This window comes from Cydia fagiglandana, chromosome 4, assembly GCF_963556715.1.
Source record: "Cydia fagiglandana chromosome 4, ilCydFagi1.1, whole genome shotgun sequence".
Lineage (NCBI taxonomy): Eukaryota > Metazoa > Arthropoda > Insecta > Lepidoptera > Tortricidae > Cydia > Cydia fagiglandana.
In genome coordinates, this window is record NC_085935.1 from 9,078,610 (window position 1) to 9,102,214 (window position 23,605).

The window sequence follows — 23,605 nt, forward strand, 5'->3', positions numbered from 1 at the left end:
TTGGACACTATTTATATTTAATAAATCGAAAAGAACTAAAAAAATCCGGACAAGTGCGAGTCGGACTCGCCCACCGAGGGTTCCGTACTTTTTAGTATTTGTTGTTATAGCGGCAACAGAAATACATATTAATCTGCGAAAATTTTACTATCTATCATGAGATACAGCCTGGTGACAGACAAACATACGAACAGTGGAGCCTTAGTAATAGGGTCCCTTATTTACCCTTTGGGTAAGAACCCAAAGAAGTAAGTGACTTGACCGTGACCCATCACTTGTTGTTTTCACATAAATTCCATGGTGGCTATATCGTTTTGACAATTTGAAAAAAGAAAATGTTTTAACTACGACTAGCAGATATAGTACCCTATTACTTTGTTTTCTTAACTTAAGTCGATTGGACAAAACTAAAAACGAAACATTAGGTATAAAAACTGTTTTAAAATTTTATCAGTGGTATTTGTAGTCTGTTCGGAAAGAGAAGAGTCGTGGAATACATTCACAGAACTCATACATTCTACGGCTCTTGTCTTTCCACACAGAGTATAAAAGAAAGGTGTAAATAAAATGTACAAATCACATATTCAGTTGTTTATTATCTATACTGTACTCAAAATTGATCCGAAGATCACATCACATAGTAATTTCATAAATAATATTACAATGTCATGTACTTTCTGTGATTGCTCGTGAATAAAAAATGTTCACAATATTATCAATATTTGTTCACTGGACCGGTTTACCATTAAGTAGACTGTACTACATAATTAGATACCATTAGTAAGGTACTCAAAGAACTTACAGTGTATTTGATGAGAGATATAATAATCAATTATTGTTGCAGTTCATTTTTTTGTCAATATATTTACAGTTTTACATTTTTTTTGTGATTTACAAATAAATTCTTGAATATTTATTAAGGTCATCATTATTCCACTTGGATTTACAATAACAGTACTTTATAGTTAAAAATATCACAAAAATGAAATATATTATGTGTAAGACACACGCAACATTAAAAATACAACAAAAAGAAAAAATATAAAATCCACTAGAAACCTTGGGCCAGAAGAGTCCCTTCTAAACAGGAAGGATACTTTCGATGTTCATCTTTCATAACGGCAATTTGATACCATAGTCATTTTATCACACTAATTAATATAAAAGTAATCGATTGTCTTACAATAAATGCGTCAGATCATAAAATTTTGATTATAAAAATTATAGGCAACAAATAATCCATGAAACGATAAATTTCAACAAAAAATAAAATGACAACTTATACATTTAAGAGTCTGCGTGCCGTATTGATAAAAGTGAACAGTTCACCCTAGCCACTAGCACGGACCGATAATAACAACCAACATAAAACACAAACGCAACGAGTTCTAATGAGTTTGACTCCGCTTCCGATATATTCACCTTTTATCGATATGGCATTCCACTTACGATACGACAATAAATATATCATAACACGCTTACACATTAATCACTTCTTTAATTCCGACGCTAGGAATTATTTCATAATATATACCTAAAAATATAATCACGGCACAAGTATCCCTCCGACTAAATTACTAACGTAGTGTCACTTTATGAGGATTTAGAATCAAATATGTATTATGTATCTTAAATATTTTTTATTATTAATATATCATTATCAAAATATCCACTAAATGGGAGGAATAAATCAAATTATTAATATTTATTCTAATATTAATCGCATGACTGATCAACAAAAAGGATATGGACTAGGAATAATATTAGGCATTAGGCTTCCATGCCTCCGGGGTGCGCGCGCCGGGACTCGGCGGCGGCGTCGAGGCCGAGTGGCGTGTGCCGTGCGGCGTCGAGGCCGAGTGGCGTGTGCCGTGCGGCGTCGAGGCCGAGTGGCGTGTGCCGTGCGGCGTCGAGGCCGAGTGGCGTGTGCCGTGCGGCGTCGAGGCCGAGTGGCGTGTGCCGTGCGGCGTCGAGGCCGAGTGGCGTGTGCCGTGCGGCGTCGAGGCCGAGTGGCGTGTGCCGTGCGGCGTCGCGGCCGAGTGGCTTGCGCCGTGCGGCGTGTGCCTCGCTGGCTCGCGTCGCCGCCGAGGCCGCGCTAGCGCGCACGCCCGCCTCTCTCTATCCGCATATCACCCCTACATACATACGACGAGATAAATTTGATCAAAACGTTAATACTGTTTGTGTCAAAAACGATAGCTATTTCGTAATGCTGTACTTCCCCGAGAGGTAATCGGACTCGATCGCCGGTCACTATTTTGTGCTTCGATAAACGAGGATCGATATCAATAAAATAATGATTATCTAGCAAAATCTATCTGGAATAAAGCCGACGTTCTATCCTAGAATTTAAATAGCTTGGAAGTATGCCTTCTTCATTTTAATATTGTCCGATAACGTTCATTGTATTTCGAATGTCTGTCCTCTATCACTCTACGAGTGTCGTGATCTATGCTAAGTGTGAACCGGGCGGCGCGCGCGGCGTCGCCCGACGGAACGTGAATTGTGCTCCGGCGTCAAAAGTTTTAGTGCCGAAGGAGAGAAGCGGCTACTCTATTGGTGTTTCATTACTGGTTCACTTAATCTAAACTACTGTAAACTTGTCACCTAGTAAAACAAAATTTTATAATTCATAAAAAATTAACATAATTCTCACAAAAATGCTCACATTAGGAGTGTGGTGAGGCAACTTTTGACACCGGCCTGGGCCGTCTCGCCAGAAGCTGTGGCCGGCGCGGCGGCGCCGGGGCCGCGAGCGCGACGCGACACTCACGCCGCCGCGCCGCCCGTCTCAACATTACATCGCTTATATACAACAATTTTGTGCGACGCCAAACGGCAGACGCACCGATCTTTACAGGAACTCATATCGTATCTTAAAAAAAATATACAATAGTAATAAAACATTTGAAACCTCACTAACTACTATTTGACGATCTCGGTACGATCTCGATAAAATTACTCAAACGGCTCCGGCGCCTCGAAATCTATTCATATCACAATCGCATGACCGTGCCTGAGAATCATATCCCGCTACAATATGTACACACTCCTTCCCGAAGACTTAACGAACGTTCCCGGCGGGAGCGAGTCGCGGGCCGCGCCGGCGGCGGAGGGACGAGGCCGGGGGAGGGCGCGACTCGCTCCGGCCGCTCTACTCTCTACACTAACCGATATTTACTAAGATATCACCACCTCAGCCGCGGGAGCGACAGTGCGATCCGGCCGAACCTGCCGAACCCGAGTGTGCCAGAGGCGCGATCGATATGGATACCGCGGGGATGCGGGCCGGGACCTGGGACCGGACTCGGATGGGTGAAGAACTAGGTGAGGGCGAGAGGGGGGTGGGGGTGAAGGGGGAGGACGGGGCGGTTAGGGGGGTCGCAGGGCCGGCGGCAACTGCACGGGGATGTGGTAGTAGCGGCAGGCGGCGCGGCGGCACGCGCCCGCGGCGGCGTCGCGGCACACCACCACGCGGCACCCCACCACCTGCAGCCCGCACCCTGGAACCACAACCGCCATCTTAATTACTTACTAAACTGTACAACACGATCCCACATCGACACATAAGTTTGGGTAAAATTGCACATAATTAAATACACGATAGGTAACTTATTAGCCAAAATTTAAGGTAATTCTACAGTTTGACACATTCCAATAGCTTCCGACCTGGCGGTCTAGCATGAATTGCGTTCTCGCGCGCGACTCCATACTTGAAGTCACGCAAGATGTCCATACATCTTCACTCCATAGTCGCGCGCGAGAAAGCAATTCATGCTAGACCGCCTGACTGTTATCAATGGATCGAGGAATTGATTGCAACTGCTGGGGCAGTGTCAAACAATACGACATTTTATCATATGAATATGACGTACAGACAGTACAGTTTTGTTAAGTACCTAATTGAATTTGATATATGATCTTTATTACTCACGCAAGATATTATAAATACTATGAATATTAAAATGACACCGTTTTAATAAAAACTAAAAGACTAGGTAAAAAGTAGGCTAAATAATTAAATACATATCAAACACTACCTACATTTCTATTACGAATGTATATAAAATATTAAGGAGTTAATAATAGATCAGGTCCATCTATATGGAAACGAACGTACTAATAAATATTTACTATATTCTAATCTTCTAAATAATTACGGACTACAAACCACTTTAAATCAGTTGCTACTTATTGACATTAGTCATACACAGTGATCAATCATGCATAGAATATGAGGGAAAGGAGAGGTACTTAGCATAAATAGTAAAGTGAAATATGTATGTATTTTAAAATAGGGTTGTTATTATGTCGTACAAATTAAAATTACTGTCAAAACACTAAGACTAAAGGACCCAAGACAAAATTTGATCAACATTATGATTACTAAACTTGTTTCATTTGTGATTTAAAATGTTGACATTTTCAGATAACTACATGTTGTGACAGTAACCAGAGTGAATGATTAATATTTTAATTGAGAAAGTTACACGACTTATTTGCAGTGATTTAAAAAACTAATCATTATTGGTATAATAAAAATGAATGAAACCCACCTTCACGAATATGAACAAATCTGCAGGTAGGTCTTGTGCATCCTTGTCGATTAAAATCTTGGCACACCGGGAGGGTGTCCAGTAACTGAAAATATAATAATATCTTATTAAGGTACGTTATATTATCCTTCAAAATGTTTGCAAGCGACCATACAGTACTTCCAACAACCCCTAGGTCTAGGAACCAATGACCAAAGTTACATATTCAGTAGTTATTTTATGAACTTTTACTCGGAACAATCTTGTATAAAATAATCTCACAGTACTCTTGTATTGACTATTGCGGACGATTTCAATAATGAGTACCACTTACGTTACGTTCTAATGAATTATTTAATTATTGTCATAGTCGATTTGGTCTTTTTTGTAGTATCAAATGTCCTGTTCATTGTGGAAGCTCTGTATGGTGACTGCTATATATAGGTAGTAGATATAACTATATCATGAACAGTTAAGACTTGAGTTTGAATATTTGTTGGTATAAACATAATTATCTTTGTCAATACAAGATAACGGTTCATGAACAATTTTGTTATTGTGTTAATACTAAATCTAGTTGATCACTTTTTTGAACATTCATACATCTGACATTGAACAGTATCCTTATTGCACAGCCGTCTGAAAAATAACGCTGAAATAGTTTTTGTAATATCAAAGAGCAGGGCAAGTCGAGGAACCGTAGTATTAAACAGTACGAGACGTGTCACATGAGCAAATAGAGCATTCGATTGGCAATTTCTAACAGATTACCGTTAAAGGGAAGTAGATACTAAACACTAATCAGAAGATAGAGCTATGCGTGTGTAGTTTCTCATTCGCTACATAAATAAACACTAAACGGGACACACGGAAGGCGAAACTGCAAGAAACGAAATTGTTCGCTGCTTTAATATTACAATAACTTTACAAGATTCGTTGCACAATATGATTGGACCTTCCAAGCATTCTTTCACTGACTAAGCCCGCCGGGTAAGTGTGTGTCACCTTTATATTGTAAAATCTGTTGATAAATAAATTTACACAGCATTTAATACGAGCCGGAAAAGAGTGGAACTCGTCCGCGTTTCCGTTACCGTCAGAGAGTGGTGTTAAGGTACGCTGCATTATGCACATAGTAGGTATGAATATATAATATCTAATGGCATGCAGAACGCTTGAAGTATAATCATTATTGCGCAGCCAATCTCATTTAAGCGTGACTATATTTTACAAAAAAGCTAAAGCATGATGCTAGACAACTTTTACCAGGGCGAGGGCGTACTAGAGGTTTGTAGCGTCCAAAGTGTACCCAATAAATACCAACTGTTGCTATAACAAAGCTTAAGAGGCTGTGTGGGGAAGTTACGGTATGTGGCTGCATCGCCGTGATGATTAGACACCGCCCGTTCTCGGTGAGACACGGGCCGGTCATGCTTCGGTCGTAGGCATGGTTACAATGTAAATAGACAAATAAATTTAAGTATACCTTTAGCTTACATGACAGTTCTGGACGTGACATGTTAGTGGTAGTACAAACTGCAACATAATGACCATTAGAGAGTGCGGTTACTGTACGACAAACAAAAGAAAACCAAGTATTTATTATTACATCTACGTGAACACTTTGAGTAAGCATCAGATAGGCCTCAACGTAAGCGAGGATTGAAGCCGCAACTGCGAAGCACTTAAGCATTGACGGAGAAAACTCCAAGTGACGTGTCTGTTGAAAGGCTAATGATATATGTGGTCGTGATTGGACCTTAAAAGCATGATCACAAATGTACCTTTGAGTCACTTCGAATGTCTCCTTTCACCACTTTCATTTCAACTACCAACTACGCACAGTTAAAAATAAAATAAAATGTAAAAGCATTAAGGTTGGAAAAAATCTATATTATTATTATAAATATATCCCCCTTATTAGCGGTTGATAGTTGACACTGGCAAGCGGTGAATATCAATGTGCTAAAAAGTTGACGAATAGAGGTGTAGTTTTAAAGTGCAATATCAGCAGTGTTTCAGGGGTTTTCTTCCAAATAATGTCAATCAGTCAACTTTTTAACAGTTGAGAAAATTTGGCTTCATTATTTTAATTAACTTAACCACCTAAACTGAAGCCGCCAGTGAGTAAGTGTGTCATTATTGGTAAATTAATAAGAAGCGTTTTGTAGGCTCATTAGTCAAGTCATGCTCGAGAAGCGGTTCAGTTTAGGCGACAAACAGGAAATCACTTATACGAGGATATTAAAGTAAGCTGATTGTATCTTACCGGGTGTAAGCAAGGCAATACTGTAGAGTGACTTCTTCCACATTTGAAAGCAAGTATGTCTCACTATACAAAAACTAAAAATCATCAACAAGTAAGTTGTAGCATCAACTGTTCATTACAATATAATCAAATACAGGTACAGCACAAAGACTAAATGGCTGATGTGGATGAGATGACATTGATACACATGAGACGCCTGATAAGCGATGCCATCAGTTCGCGACCATGCGGTCAGCCACAGCATGTTCCAATCATCTGTGTCATCATTGTACTTTGTTAGATTCTAAATTCATCGGAAAACACGACACCTGAAAACCTGCATAGGCATAAAAGGAAGATACGATATCATGATGACTAAATGTTCCGCGTTTATCTTCCTTTTGTGCGTGAATGGCTTGTCGATTAAAAAGCTCACTTCACCAAAGCGTACCTTTACCCGCTGGTGTGAATAGCCGCTAGGAGTGATCGTGTGCTCGGGCTGTTGGTGGCACTATTAACAAGCGCTTATTCTACATAAGCTCTCTTTAAGCATCAAGAACCAAACTAAAATGTCTCTACTTAAGCATAGTAAACGAAGCAAGCTGTAGTTTTAGTATGGATATGGATATTTACGCTCATTTTGTATTCAATTATAGAAAAAAAAAAAATTAAAAATCATAGCTAAGACTTTGAGTTAAAATAAAAAACAGTTTTAGGCCTTTCAAACAGTTTTCTATTCTATATTTTAATAATTATTTGTCTTATAATAGAAACATAATTTCCATCATTTATGATTATGACATCGTCAATTTAGTCTTAAAGTTAAAATTCTTAAATATAAATGTGATAAATTCTGATAAACCAATCGATTCGAGCGTCACAATAAAATAAAAGGGCATACAAAATGTAGATGGTAGCAGAGATGCACTCGCCGGCAGGGTGAAGGGTTAGCGTGCCGCAAGGAGGGTTAGAGCAGAGCTCGAGAGGCTACGAGGGAGTGCGCGCAGCATCTACGCAGGTGGCAGGTGGCCTAATTTCGAGCGTTAATAAGCGATATGCGTCTCACGCAAGGTTCCAAAGTCAACCGGGAGAGGTTAGGTGCAAGCGTGCGGGCGATGGCAGCGGTGGGCACTGCACGCGGCACTCGTTACCTGTCCGCGCTCGTCGGTGTAAACCACAAAGGGCGCGTTGGTCGGCGCACAGCCTGACCGTCCCAACACAAAAAGCGACAAAAGATTGCAACGACAGCCGAAGCGGTCATTCGGAAGGCATGTAACAGAAAGCGTTCAAAATAAATAGAAAGAACGTGCGACCGAAAATAAAAAAAGCGGTGGCGGCGCTCGCCGCAACTGCTGCGCTAGTGATGAGCACGCCGGCACACTGAGCACACACGAGGAGCCTCTAGAATAATGAGAACAATACCTGATGAGCCAAACGTATAGGGTGGTGGGTTCTATTCCATGCGAAAATTAGAAGGCGGCGGTGTTAGGTGCGGGCCTGCAGCTGCAAGCCGGAAACCACTAGGTTCGGGATCGACACATCGGCCAAAGCGCACCCGTGCGGACCTCCTCCGAGAACAAGCGTGTACGTAGCGGGATCGACGGACTAAGCGCTCAACTCTCAGTACGACGATACTCACGATAAACGACGATCGACAAGAGGTAATAAAAAAACGTACAGTCATGCATTCAAGCGTTATTATTACCGGGATCGTAGATACGAGAAATATACACGCATAAGATAATAACGGTAAGTGAGTAGAATACACAATAGAATAGATATAGCGTTACACTACGGAGACTTCGGCGAGGGCGAATCCTCTCGCCTCGTCCTTACAATAATACAATACAAATGTGACAACACGCCTAGCGCTAACCGCCCCGACAGGCCGGGGCTCACACTCGGCCACACAGTACGAGTCTCTACGCGGAGACCCCGCGCCCCGCCCCCTCCGCCCGCGGGAGCCTGCCGAGCCCCGCTTATGTCGTTTTCATCTTTTTGTAGGGGTTGACCGCGGCCGCTGCGGCCGCTGCGGCCGCCGCCGCCGCCGGCGGCGTGGGGGGAGGCATCGCGTACATGTACGGCTGCTGGTAGTAGGCCTGCATGGGCATGGGCGGCGCGGGCCAGCCGCGCGGCATCATGAAGGGCGCGCGCATGAGGCCCGCCGGCATGCCCGCGCGCGCCTTGAAGGCCTGCTGCGTGTAGGCGGCCGCCGCGTGCGCCATGGCGGACTGCTGCGCGGCCAGCGCGAGCGCCGCCGCGTAGTTCTTGTGGGCCACCTCCTTGGCCACCTGCGCCGGGTCGTGCTGCGGGTCGGCGGCGGGCGCGGGCGAGGCGGGCTGCGCGGGCTGCGGCGGCGCGGGCTGCGGCGGCGGCGGCGCGGGCGTGGGCGCCGGCGTGGGCGCCAGCGAGGCGGCCGGCGTGCCCGAGGGCGGGGGGGCGGACGAGGCGGGCGCGGGGTACTCACATGACACGGGCACGAACGGCTGCTGCAGCTGCATCAGCTGCTGGTAGGTCGTCGCCGGCTGGTACACGGGGACGCCCGCTTTGTCGGCGGCGGGTCGTTTGTACGGCACCACCCCGGGAAAGGCCTGAAATGTGAAAACGTTCGATCAGTATCGTAGAGCGGAGGCCCGCCGTCCGGGCGACCCGGACGATGGCGTAGAGATCGTGTCGATCCCGACCGTGTCGAGATACTTACGAAATTATCATAATAGAAGGATCCGACGCTCTTCATGTCCATCTGAAACGAGAAACAAGACGGTTGAACGGAGGTTCTCGGGTCGCGAGGGTGGAGGGTGTCGTAGTGGTGCGCCGCCGCGCGGGGCGAGCGAGGGGGGCTCCCGGTCGCCTCGCGTGCCGGCGCGCTACGGGGGAGAGGCGCGCGGAGGAGCGTGCGGGGGAGGGGAGGGGGAGCGAGGAGCGGAGGTGAAGCGTGCAAAGCTGGCGGCTGTACCGGTGGCGGCTCGAGCTCGGCGGGCGCCGGCCGTTTCTTGCCCGGCTCCGAAGTCGCGCTCGCTGCCGGCTGCTGCGCTGCTGCGGCCGTCTACGTGAAGCGAAGCGTCGCGGGACGGGACAGAAACAATAACGATGTAGTAGATGCACAGAATACACCTAAAGCTTGGCAAAAGGTGATATTATGCGATAGATAAAACTAAAAATAAAGTGAAGCGTGAGTGCGACGGAAGCGTGGCGCGAGCCGGCGCTGCGGCGAACTGAACATAATAAGCTTTGCGAACAGAAGCGGCGTCGCGGCGAGCGAAACCAAGCGGAAGAAGAGAAGCGAGCGCGAGCGAGCGAGGCAAGAGCGTGCAGCCTGGTGGCGTACCGCGCCGCGCGCCTGCGCCTTAAGGTGCGCCTGCAGGTGCAGGGGAGGGTGGAAATAGCGGCAGGGGTCGCGGACGCAGCGGCCCTTGACGGCGTCCATGCACACCGTGACACAGCCGTCGTCGTGCGCGGCCACGGGCGGCGGCGGGTGCGCGAAGCGACACTCGGACTCGGCGCGCTTGCACGCGCCGCGCTGGAACTCCCGGCACACCTGCACCACCACACACCAGCATGTCCGCCGCTCGCGCACCTCGCTACGCTCTACTCGCCCACTACCCACTAGCCCGCTAACCCACAACCCTGTCGCCCTCAAACCCTACACTCGCTGCTGACTCGGCCTTACGCCCCTAATGACCTACTCATCTATTCTATTTCAAAATGTACATAGGTCGACGCAGACAGGGAAATATCTAATTAAATTTAATTTCAATATTCGGTACTGGGCCCTAATTTTTAGTAATATATGTATTAACCTCGACCGGACGCCGCTTTTGTTTATTTCCATCAAATTTAATACCAATTTAACGAGATACGCATCCGTCGCATTTATTTGTACATTTGTATATTCAATATCATGGGGATTTTTCGATATATTAAAATATTAGACCACCCTTTGCTATTGTAATTTCCGGGTTAAGCATTCGGAAACTACATTGTAGGCGCAAATCGACGTGAGAGCCGTCACAGAGTCCAGTGTGTGAACTTTCAATGGTACCGTTGCGCCAACAGTGTAGTCGCATCACCAGAGGGAGTAAGCGAGTGCTGCGAAGCGCACGCGCGTCACAGACACACGGGACGGGCATGGGCCCGGGCGCCGAATCATGCGCCGGAGACCGATTACTCACACTTCTAATCTAGACAATACTACTAGGGACTGTAACATTATCAGTTTTCGATTTCGATGAAATTTCCCTAAACAAATTACTGGACTTAATCAACTGGAGCAAAAGTAATTGTTATGATCCAAGGGATATCGAACTGTCAGCGTTCATGTAGCTATTTAAGACCAGTTCGGTCCCCGGCATAGCATTATTAGGAAGCGCTACACAGGTGTAATAGTGTCGGATAGTAGTATAAAATTATAGTTACCTCGAGACGGTCGGTGCGTGGCAGCTTTTGCTGAAGCACGGGTTGCTGCATGACGCCGAGCGGCGAGGCCGCGGCGGCGTTCGGGTCGTGGCCCAGCACCGCCGGCATCAGCTGCGGCGCGTAGTACTGCGCGTACGTCGAGCCCGGCACGCCCGACAGGTACGGGGACGTCGCCTGTCATGTACAAGCCAAGTGTTACCAACAGGTCGATACGGAAATATACAAAAAACAATTCACTACTACATATTTATAACCCAGCCTATTACATTCTATATACCGAAATCCACAGCAAGCATTTAGTACAAAATAAACCACAAGCCAATATAATTTACAAACCTACGATTGAATATTAGTCGTTTCGTGTTTTAGTTGTTATAAATAGATAGCCAGACAAGCGTGTTAAACATGCATTAAACAAGAATCAACGAAATATATTTCAATTGAAGCATACGGTCTGTCCAGTAAAGATTCCACCGGCCACCAGTTATATCGTAAGGAGAAGGAGACGCAGGGATATTGGGTCTTTACGCGGATTCTAGTGGATGCGAAGTACGTGGAAGCGCTATCTGTGAATAAGATAGGAAGTGAGGGTGTCAGGATGTGGGGAGGTGTAGTGGCTGCGGCGGCGCAGACTGCGACGGCTGCGTTACCTGCGGGGCGAGCAGGGCGAGACTGATCGGGTCCAGCGCGGCGATGTGGCTCGCGGCCGCGCCGGTGCCGCTCACGCCGCCCACCTTACACAAAACCACACAAACACGCTACTCATCGTGCGAGAGCCGGCCCGCAGCGCCCAGCCGCGTCCGCGCCGCCTCGACGTCACCCCGCGCATCGCATATGCTACTATCAACTACTAGGTTAGTACATCGACCCAATTTAACAACACAAGGACGAACGCAAAGAGGGACGCCGAGGGGGGTTGGCTCGCGACTTCAGCGATAGTGTGAACAGTGAGGGAACGTACATGTAGTTAGGGTGATTAAACCAGCGTAAGGTAACCTTATACCCATTTCATACGCGTGTAAGTTTGGAGAGCTGTCATGCCACTTAAGAAACGAATTATACAAACATGCTCAAGCAGTGTGGAGCGATCGGCCGCCAGCAACAAAAGTTTGAGTTGTGCCTGGGTGAGTTATATATAAACATTGCTAAACGTATTCTACTGAATATTTAATTATTGGTACGCACTCATATCTTAACGAAACTTTTTTTTACATAGTTTTCAAAACTTGAAAAAGAGTGCTGCATTGATAATAATGATCCTAGATACATTGATCAAAAGGATTCGGTATGTTAAGCCAAACAACACATATTAAAATAAATACTAACTAGACATACTGACAAGTAGCCTTTCTTTATTCAAAATAATGATCCTTAAAAAGAGGCACAACTTAAACGAGAATAGTATCTAATCAAAAATTCTACGTGATTATAAACGCTTATAAAATTACGGAATAGCAGTACACCGAAAGCAGCGTGTTGCGTGCAGTGAGTACAGTCCGTATTGAGGACCGATCGCTCAAGCGCTTATAAAGTAGTGAGGGGTAGGGTGAGGGGGGTACTGACCACGGCGGGGACCTGGCCGGGCAGCACCTGGCCCGGCGTTAGCCCCATTTGCTGCATTAGGGCGTTCTTCAAAGCTAAATGGTTTCGACCGTTGATCAGCAGCTGGTCCTTCAGATGCTGGGGTGGATGGAAGTACTTGCAAGGCGGCTTCTCTCGGTTACACCGACCCTGAAACGTTAAACAATTCCATGTTAGACGTCGAACTTCACATCAATATGAATGGCTTTCGTCTTGATAAAATCCATACAAAGTAATGTTTGGTAACACGATCCAATATGCCATTTTTGCTACATAAGTGTAAATCGAGGGAAGATAAGGGTTACGCGTCTCAGGTAAGCGATACTTTTCGGCTCTAAGAAAAGACGAAAATGGCGGACCTCATTCGATATCATTCCGATAAGCAATAATGTATAACGGGACGGCGGTGGCGCCGGCGGCCGCAGTTTCGGCTCAATATCGGCCGGCGTGCGGAAATCCCTCCATGCATCACAATTGCTGTGAGCCAGGCACGTAGCCATCAGAAATCCTCCACTCGATTTTTCCTTATAACCGCGTCTTAGCTGGTGTCAGATACCTACTTGTGAGGCGGGCGAGGGCGGCGCGGTTCGCTCGGCTCACTTTCGGCGTCAATGAGGCGCGAGATAATTGCCTTTCGGAATCGAAGCCCTCCGCCGCACCCGTCTGCGATGATTTATTTACATCCGCGTAATTAACTGTCGCACTACGTGACGGGAAGAGCCGCGCTGACGGCTTATCGTTGCACGCCGCCCGCGAGCCTCTTGCACCATATTTTATTCAATGAAAAAACGGAAAAGCGCTTATCGCTCTTTCAAAGTAAATACAAACAAACACCATCTGAATATTCAGTACTTATTCCAGTCAGAGCGCTTGCTGATAATGTCCGCATGATTTATAGAATAACTTTTGTAAACACTTTTACCGTTTGTATCTTTTATAAGGCTTGGCGACTAACTTTGGTTTAAGAACAAACAGAAGCTCAATCTTTAGCGGCCGGTCGGATCGAAGGCGGGCGTGTTCCTAATTTCTCAGTTATTAAACTTCGGCGATGCGTGCTAGAACTAGCTGGTGGGAGCAGTCGGCTGCATTTAGATTAACTTGTTACTGGCAGGCATAATGTTAGTTGGACGGTACTCCTACAGTTAAGCTCGGGATAAAGTTATTACTTCCTGTTACTCCGCGTCGTCTACTTTAACCGAGTTTCGATTCCAAGCTACCCATTTGTGAAACTTAAATGGGTGATCAGGTTTCGATCATAACTAATGATATCGCGAGGGAGGGTATTTACATAGATGTAAATGAACTAAAGACTGATTTGATTATTAGCCGTATCAGCTTTTGGTTCTGTATCGATGAGAATGGATTGGGGGATCAGAGGCGGAAGGCTGGTGCATGCAGGTGTAACGCAGCGATTAGCGTGACGGATGTCCACGTAGATACAAAATGGCCGCGTCGCACGAGATGAATGGCCTATACTGCGCCACCCGCGCCCCCTCGCTGTCCCTGGCTGCCGTTCCCGGTTCCCGTTGCACACATTACGGCCAATTAATTGCTCTTCGATCACTTCTCTATTTATCTACCAAATTTTCCCTGTGCCCCGATCCGGGTTAAAAAATCAAATGTCTACGTCATTAATTAGTTTTTCCTTGGTTACAAGCACTAAACTGTAATAGAAACACCTGTTTCTAATAAATATTTGCGATAAACTGTTAAATGTAGCTGAAGCCTTCATTACATATATGTTCTATAAAGTTAAGATATCAAAAGACATGTCAGTGTGAAACCACAAGGATTAAAACAAATCTAAGGGGCAACCTGTCAACATGCTCTATTTGCTAAAGGGAGATAGGAGGGCCGAAAGGTCGCGGGGTGGACAATAGTATCCCAAAACTAATAACATTTTTGTGATAGTGGAGGAGCAAACCGAGCGCTCTTCCCTTGCCTTATTCTTTATGACACAACAATGCATACTTGCAGTACATAAAGGGTTAACAAGACCTCATACCATTCCCCTCGCCTATAACGATTAATACGTTGTAAAGACAAAATCGCCAGCTACGAAAGATAAGTGGAAATTGCTAATGACGAAGAATCCTCGACGACTACGAGTACGTACGAGCTTCACTAGGTGAGTATTAAAAACTTGGCACCTGACTTTATTCGGCGCTTGATTACAACAAAATGACTTGAATGAGCTCCGCGCTGGCCTCTTGTTACCGTTGTGCAGTAAAGCGGCCGAGAGCACTCGGGAACTATGACGTGTATAACGAACAGCCCTCGCCTCGAGGAGGCCGACCCAAGGCACGCGCCAACTCCCTCGTTCGAGACGACACCTACAGCGTCTACTAATTGCTTCTCCTGCTGCAAGACACGGATAGGTGTTAACCCTGGTACAAAATGCTTTGCAAAGCTTTAAATGACATTAATCATAAAACCCTACTTTAAACGTGTAGGTATTGACGTAAATTTGCAAATGTATTTATCTCCCTACACTTCGTGTTAATTCTATTACCAGCCCAGACAGTATGTCATTAAAATCAATCGACTTTAATCACTTCTGATTAGTCGCGCAAACAAATCGACCAGCCAAATAGGATGTCAAGAATGTATGTTGGGCGAGGCAAGCAGTCGTTAATCGATCAGAGCGTTCGATCACGATTGATGGATTGGCGACACGCTGTCGGCGACGCGGTCAGGCGAATCCACGCATCGCAGTATCGACGTACGCGCAGCGCTATTTATCAGCTATTTTACTATTGGCTCCGTCTCGACAAATCGACACACGAGAAAACAATGGGCTAGCTAACAAGCAGATGAATGACATGATACTGTCACGCCGCTATCTCGAAGCCCACTTGTACGCACGAAGACGGTGCCAAAAATAACCATCTAACAGGGACAGACGGGAATAGAAACGGCCGGTGAGGCGTGCCAATTCCTGTTGGAGAGCAGGTAGCGTGCCACGTGGCCGAGACCAGCTGGAAGCATGCCGTTATGCCTATTCTGTAGTTTACAAACTACAAGTGCCTATGAATAGCTGTACAATGCTTTCAATATTGAGGAAAACAAACATGACGCACGTTTACTGTAGCGATTTATCTGGTTCAAAAAGGCTCTGTGGCTAGAGCATTTTTATGTACATACATATTTATAGAACATTGCCTGTTAGAAATATGTAGCATTATTTTAAAGTTATAGGTACATGCTTTGGCATAAATATTATGTATAAGATACAATTTAGGCTTATTTGACAAGGTGAAAGGAAGTAAGTAAGTAAGTACATACATTTTAGAACTCCCAATGGATCAGATTATTCAAAAGGTTTCTTGGGGTTTGAATCGTGCAATAGAAGGTAACACGATCACAAGCTGAGATCCGGTCCCGGATGCCGCAAATAATTTTTTTCCGAGCAGCCAAAGCGAGGGAAAGGTGAAATCTAATTTGCGAAATTTTGTGGCTAGGAATGGGAATTAGGTAAGCAAAGTCAATTCTGAAAGTAAGTAGAATTTGAATTTAAAATGATTTATAGAGGTGCAGGGGAGTGGCTAATGAGGCGTCACGCGGGAGGGGCGCGTGTTTACGCCTCACGATCGCCGCGCACTTTTTATTTTGGTCTCTGGGCGCCGCCCCGTGCGTGTTGCTGACGCAACGACTCAACTACATAATACAATACAAACAGTCATAAACCTTCACTGCTTAAAATCTTGCCTAGGTATTGATATTTCGCTCTACAGCAAATACCTACCTGAACTCAACAACCGGCAAGCCTCCTGGAATGAAAATTGCACTTTCGTTTATGGAACCGAGTAACAATCTAACAATTATTCTTGTGAAGTTCCCAACAAGTTTGCGCCAGGGTGCCATAGCTTAACGCTAAAATATGCATTCGTGCCCGGAGTTATCTCGGCCACTTTTACCGTCCGCGCGGCCGGGAGAGCGCGGTCAGCCGTTGTTTATCCGTGCTATAATATTAGCACGATAGTTTTAAACTTCGAAGTGGAGGTCCGGCCAATAAGCGCCTAGGTGTACTAGAGTTTACAAACAGGGCTCTGTAGATGTAGCTCTCTTGCTATAGCTGAAGTTAAGTGAGTGGCCATAAAACAAGTGGTGGGTTGAGGGTGAGGTCGGGCACAGGTTGGTCGGTGGCGAGTAATGTAGAGGCAGGTCGGCGCGGGTGCGAGATTAATGCAACGGAAGTAGGCGCGACCTCTCCAGGTGTTTCATTAAATTGCGCGAGGCGCCTCGGCCGTCCGGCCCGGCGCGGCGCCGCTCATTCGGTCTTTATGAACGCTGCAAGCTCGAGGGCCATTCGCTTTAAGAACGCCCGCGCCACTTTGTAACAGCCTTAATGAATCTCGTTACTTATAGGATCGCGTAAATTGCCTGTTTTACTAACGTGGAGTGAAGAGAAAAATCATTAGGTCAGCGACTGTGCTGACGTACTAAGATGCAATAGCGGTCCAAAATAGACTGCTTTACCTTTAAGGAGGCACTGACATTTCAGTAGATGTTGAGTGCCGGGGGTAATCTCACTAATTAAGGTAATAAACGAATTTAAGCAACGAATTTCACAGGTATTTCATACTAAGTAATTAGAACTCGAGCGCAGGAGAAAAAGTGCCTTACAAAACAAGCTACAAAATAAATCGGAGCTGGCATGGTCTTACTAGAACTTATTTGTCAATTAATCATGTCCCATTCCTTTCCTTGAACATAGCGCAAGGCACTGAATTTTACACTGGAAAAAAGATGAACCAAATAAAGTGACAGCAATGGTTTCGTGTTAAGTGGGAACTTTTCGTACATAGGAACAGTAGGTAATTAACTACTCGGTCCCTTTTCTTGACGATTGCATGAAAAGCACAGGAATAAAGTTTTCGCAACAGCATCTAGACCGGCATCGTACAAATAACAGCGCACCCTCAGGCGGACACGGTACCGAGTGCACCAAAGGGGTTTCATGAAATTAAACGTGTGCAAGTGCCTCAGATGCAATCTCGCGAAATAAGCGGGGAAGCAAGGCCGTGCAGTGTACGTAAGGTAAAACGATATGGAGCGACGTTGGTCCGGGTAACCAGTTTAGTCGTGCCGTTCGAGTAATTAGACTGAGCAGCTAGGAGCCTGCATTACGCGCTGCTCGCTTTATCTACCTTCGTCTTGCGTTCATCTACATGACATGTGCGATACAAAATATACCTAGCACGAGTACTCGTAACTACAACTACCTACTTAATAACGAAATGATGTGTTAGTATGAAATGCGATTACCTAACCACGCAGCACAGAGTCCAAGATTAGTAGATTAGACTGTTTTCCTACAGAAGAAGCCAAATTTAAATTCAGCAAATTATACATTATTTATTAAACTTCACTTTTGTCTTCAGACACTAAGCATTTGTTATACTAGTACACTACACTAGTATCTTCACAAAGGATTCTAGAACGTAACAGCTGGCTTTTCATTTCAATAAAAGTGAAGTTTCTAAAACACCATCTAAAACAATGTGAAACAAGGACGGTAGACACGTGTCTGAAGAAAAACATAAATAAATATTGTTAGCGACTGGCTGGCACGCGGCCTCCTTCGAACGTATTGTTTGTGAAGTATTTTAATTTGTGTTTGACAATCAGTCTGCCTGTCACCGCCTATCTATTAAGTTCTTGTTATTCTTTCATAAATAATTTAATTATAATATTTGTATAATATCTACGTGTTTCCATTATATCACCAATTCATCATACAGTCCACTTCACTAGCTATCATTTTGGTCCATTCTCGCCGTAGTTTTACCATTCCATCGAAATTCAGTTGTCAAATTTTTTCATGTAAGTCATTGTATATTTTCATTTCATTGTAAAACATTGTTTACATTACTTACGTACATTTTTCATCATGGTGGAAACACGTAGTAAGACAAAGGCAGACCCGACGGCTACGGAATCCGACCGGGTGCAGCGCGAACGGCGTGATCGTTCACCGCGCAGCGCCCGGCCGGGTTTAGCCACGAGTAACGAAGGTGCTTCGGCATTGCCTGGTAGTTCGAACATACAAACGACGGGCGACATTCCAACCAGCGCGGCACAACCGAAGCCCGCTGCCGAACGCCAAGATGCTCGAACTAGCTCGCTTACGCTCGCACAAGGCGATGTCAAAGCACCAACTGAAAGCGCTTCTAGTGTTCACAGTAAGCAATCGCATACCGTGCGCACACACTCAACGCGTTCTTCGGCGACCGTTCGCGCACAGAAGTTAGCACTTGAAGCGGACCTAATGCGGCGTCAGGTGGAGCGCGAGCGTGAACTCGCTCGACAACAGGCGGATCGTGATCGGGAGCAGGCGGAGCGCGAATTTGAACTCGCGCGTCAGCAAGCCGTGCTCGCCCGTCAACAGGCCGAGGCGGAGCGGGAACTCGCTCGTCAACAAGCCGTGCTCGCCCGTCAACAGGCCGAGGCGGAGCGCGAACTCGCTCGTCAACAAGAGGATCGCGAGCGCAAGCTCGCAAATCTCGAGTTCGAGGCGGAACAGACGGAGCTGCAAGCAAAAATCGCCGCTCTGGAAGCTTCAGATAAGTCTGCCAAATCTCGTAGTTCGTATTTTTCTGATCGCAACGCCGAAAGGCGCACTGCGACTTGGGTATCCGAACAGAATGCTAACATGACTACATCAGCAACTCATGGAAATATGCCTGGTGGGGCACCGATTGTCACCTCGAGTAACGCTCGAGGACCTAGTTTACAACCGGCCGCCACCGCCAACTCGGTATCTTTCAACGTGCCTATTGTCAACCAAGCAACCCTCTCGAAACCCACTCAAGCGCCCTTAACATACAACTACGACACAGTGGCACCACGACTACCAGTATCATCTGAACATTCCTCCTCAGACCCTATTACAAAACTAACCCAAGCTATAAACTCACTTTCAAACAGGCCAAAGAAGCCCGAGCTAATTACGTTTTCGGGTGAGACTTCACAATGGATGGCTTTTAAAAGTAGTTATGAACGTACAAAACGCAATTTTTCAGCTGCAGAAAACTTAGACCGTTTGAACCACGCAGTCCGCGGACAAGCATACCAGTCCGTCGCGTCGCTCATGTGGACCTGCGGCTCGCCCGACGACATCGTGAAGGCCCTGGAGCAGACGCACGCCCGTCCGGAACTTCTGGTCGCCCGCGAGGTCGCCGAGCTCCGCAACACTCCAAAGCTAAGTTCTCCTCAAGACTTAAATGGTTTAGCAAATAAATTGCGTAATTTTATTACAACGCTCACTTTGCTCAAACAAAATGAGTACTTATCATCTCCAGAGCTCCTTCGGTGCATTTTAGTAAAATTGAGCGAGCACACTAGATCTCGTTTTACAGACTACGCATCGGCTCACGCGCCAGAACAACAAAGTCTAACAAAACTTGAATTGTTGTCACAATTTCTCTTAGCCGAGGCTGACAAACAATTAAAATATAATTTTATTGCTGACAGTACAATTAAGGCGCCAACGCCACCAACGCATTCAAATGTACCACGCACTAATGCTCCAAAATTCCCGTTAAAAAAGGAAACAATACACGCTACGGTATCTAGCGGGAATACATCTGAGCATTGCGCATATTGTAATCAAGGATCGCATAAGATAAAAACATGTAAGAGTTTTTTAAAACTAACATGTGACGACAGATGGCGCTGGGTCCGAGAAACTAAAATATGTTACCGTTGTCTCAAGTCTAAGCCACACACGTGGAACAATTGCCGCGCGAAACGTTGCGGTGTCGATGGATGCCCTAGACGTCATAACGCACTCCTCCATGGCACAGAGACAGCCGACGGCAATCCCGACGCAGCTCCAAGCGGACAGAACATCTGTCTTCAGACTTCCTCTGTCAACCCTACATGTCCTGTCAATATAAATACTACCCAACAACATAACGAAATCGAACCTTCCGACAAAATCGCGAATACTACTGATTGTTCAATTAATGCAACAGGATCCTGCCCAACGACTTCACGCCCACATCCCCGAGGCCTGCTGAAAGTGGTCCCGGTTATAGTCGAGGGTCCTGACGGTGCGTTCGAGACAACAGCGATGCTAGACGACGGCAGCGTGTCATCTCTCATTGACGCTGATGTGGCAAAACGCATCGGCGCGAAGCCAACCCGCTCGGAGCGTCTTCGCATTGAAGGTGTTTGTAATATGACAGCGGAACTTGACGTAAGTTATGTTGATTTTTATGTACGCGGTCGCGACCGACCCGATCGTTACCTGATCGAACACGCGCGAGCCGTGGAACCCTTAGGGCTTCGCGCACGATATCCAGACACGATTAATATCACGGATTACGATCATCTGTCAGGTCTGGCAAACGAACTGTCATGTGACATTGCTTACCCCACCGTCCTAATCGGCGCGCCTGACTGGTATATATCCATAAGTCGCGAAGTGCGGTGCGGAAAAAAGAACGACCCTGTTGCCTCCAAAACCTTATTAGGCTGGGTACTCCATGGCGCACACTGTTTGTCGTCGAAGCCATTTGAATTTATAAATCACGTCACGGAAGATTTGGATACACTTATAAAATGCCAATACGACATCGACGCCTTGGGTATTACAAAAAAGGTCCCACGTCAAAACAGCGAGGATCAACGGGCTGTAGACATCTTGGAATCATCCGCTCACCAACTTGACGATAGCCATTTTGAAGTTAGCCTGCCTTGGAAGGAGGAGCTACCGAAAATTATACCAGATAGCTACCCACAGGCACTCTCACGCTTCAAGGCACTCGAGCGACAGATGTCAAAGGACCCAGCGTTTGCCGCATCCTTTCAACAATTCATAGACGACATAATCAGCAAGAACTATGCCGAAGAGTGTGACTCGAAGACTTATCACCATCGACCCGCACCAAATGCCTCTTGCGTCAACCCAGATGGCTCCATTCGCTGGTACCTGCCTATCTTTGGCGTCTATCATCCTCAGAAGAAGAAGCTGAGAGCAGTCCATGACGCGGCTGCCACAACAAAAGGCGTAAGCCTCAACAGTCTGCTTCTGCAAGGTCCTGACCTATTGTCGCCCCTACTTGACATCCTGTTCCGTTTCAGAGAAGGTGCGGTAGCCTTGAATGGCGATATCAAGGAGATGTTTCCCCAGATCAAGATTGCCGCAAGGGACAGGGATGCTCAACGTTTTCTCTGGCGTGACAAGAACGGCGACCTCAAGGAATACCGCATGTCGTCAATGATTTTCGGCGCAGTTTCGAGTCCTTTCATCGCCCTCTATATAAAAAACAAAAACGCGAAGATGCACGAAGTTGACTATGCCGCTGCCTGCAAAGCAATCATTGACGACCACTATATGGACGACTACCTTGGGAGCCACACAAACGTTGCTGACGCAGCTCAACTAGCCGCCGACGTTGTCACAGTGCATAAGAATTGTGGTTTCGAGATGCGAGCGTGGACGTCCAACCATCCAGAGGCACTCTCTCTTGTCCCGAAGGAACTTCGGAGCGACGCAACTTCTGACGTTTACCTGCCTCCTAGTAGTGACGTCGGCGTCTTGGGTGTTAAATGGAACCCACGTCAAGATTTATTAGGGTTTCGTGCCGTACCCCAGATACCGACCAGCACTTTGACAAAACGCATCCTTTTATCGAACGTCATGAAAGTTTATGACCCTCTTGGTTTTTTGATGCCGGTCGTCATCTGGGGTCGCATTTTGATTCAAAGATTATGGCGGGCAGGCGTTGGCTGGGACACAGACTTACCTGAAATGTACGTAAGCGAATCTAAAGACTGGTTTGCACAGCTGCAGATTGCAGCCAATATAAAAATCCCACGCTGGTACATGGTCAGGTCAGACTTGTCTGACGTCCAGTTGCACGTAATCGCCGACGGTGGCGAACAAGCCTACGCCTGCGTCGCCTATTGGCGTTTCACTTACAGCGATGACTCTGTATCGACAGCTCTCATCGGTAGTAAGGCCAGAGTCTGTCCCCTAAAACCGGTTTCCATCCCAAGATTAGAATTACAAGCCGCGCTTATCGCATCGCGTTTTGCGCAAACAATTCTGCAAGCCCATCGTTTTGAGCCCTCCGCAACCATTTTCTGGACTGACTCAACCACCGTCCTAAAGTGGATCCGGAGTGACGCTCGCGCGTTTAAACCTTTCGTGGCACACAGGTTGGGAGAGATATTGGAAACTACCAATCCATCCGATTGGAGGTGGATCCCTACCTCTCTCAACGTCGCTGACGATGCGACAAAACCAAAACGAACTGACTTTACCGCAACTCATCGGTGGTTCACCGGTCCACAGTTCCTTGTTGAACAGTCTTGCACTTGGCCGACCGAGCGCGTCATTGACGAGGGAGAGACCTCATCAGACCCCGAGTTAAAATCGGATCTGATGGTTCTGCTCCTCGACACCCCACTCTCGAATTCATTACCTGACCCAACGCGTTTTAGCTCCTGGCTACGCTTACTACGTGCCACTGCCCGTTTTCTCCAAGGCGCACGCCTATTCCGGCTTAAACTGTCTCGGCCAATAGATCCAAATTCCAAACTCTACACTGACAACACCACGTCTCCCCACCAGCTTCACGCGTCAGACATGATAGAAGCGGAGAAAATGTTGGTCCGTCAAGCACAAACAGAGAGTTTCCCTGAGGAATTATCGAACTTACGATCTTCGAAGTCAGTGCCCAATAATAGTCGGATTAGGAAATTGGCGCCTACACTGGATGGAGAAGGCCTCATACGACAAAACACGCGCATAAGTTCCGCACCGGGAGTGAACGACGAGATGAAATCACCCATGATTCTCGACGGCCGCCAC

At 46.4% G+C, this 23,605-nt stretch overlaps 1 protein-coding gene across 14 annotated transcripts in view; it reads right to left on the bottom strand.

The window, feature by feature from the left end:
* Positions 1-576: 576 nt before the first annotated feature.
* LOC134663649 (protein muscleblind) overlaps positions 577-23,605 on the bottom strand; it is a 402,754-nt gene continuing 379,725 nt past the window's right edge. For 7 of the 14 annotated variants that reach the window (XM_063520083.1, XM_063520082.1, XM_063520081.1 and 4 more), the window contains 6 exons: positions 12,763-12,930; positions 11,850-11,933; positions 11,200-11,373; positions 9,740-9,829; positions 9,485-9,526; positions 7,494-9,374 (listed from right to left, as the gene is read on the bottom strand). In XM_063520083.1, coding sequence (XP_063376153.1) covers positions 8,763-9,374; positions 9,485-9,526; positions 9,740-9,829; positions 11,200-11,373; positions 11,850-11,933; positions 12,763-12,930 — 1,170 coding nt within the window. In that variant the 3' untranslated portion in view covers positions 7,494-8,762. Of the gene's footprint in view, positions 3,504-4,556; positions 4,642-7,493; positions 9,375-9,484; positions 9,527-9,739; positions 9,830-11,199; positions 11,374-11,702; positions 11,766-11,849; positions 11,934-12,762; positions 12,931-23,605 lie in introns of those variants that run through there. The other 7 variants (XM_063520091.1, XR_010098159.1, XR_010098160.1 and 4 more) reach the window with 7 other exon arrangements.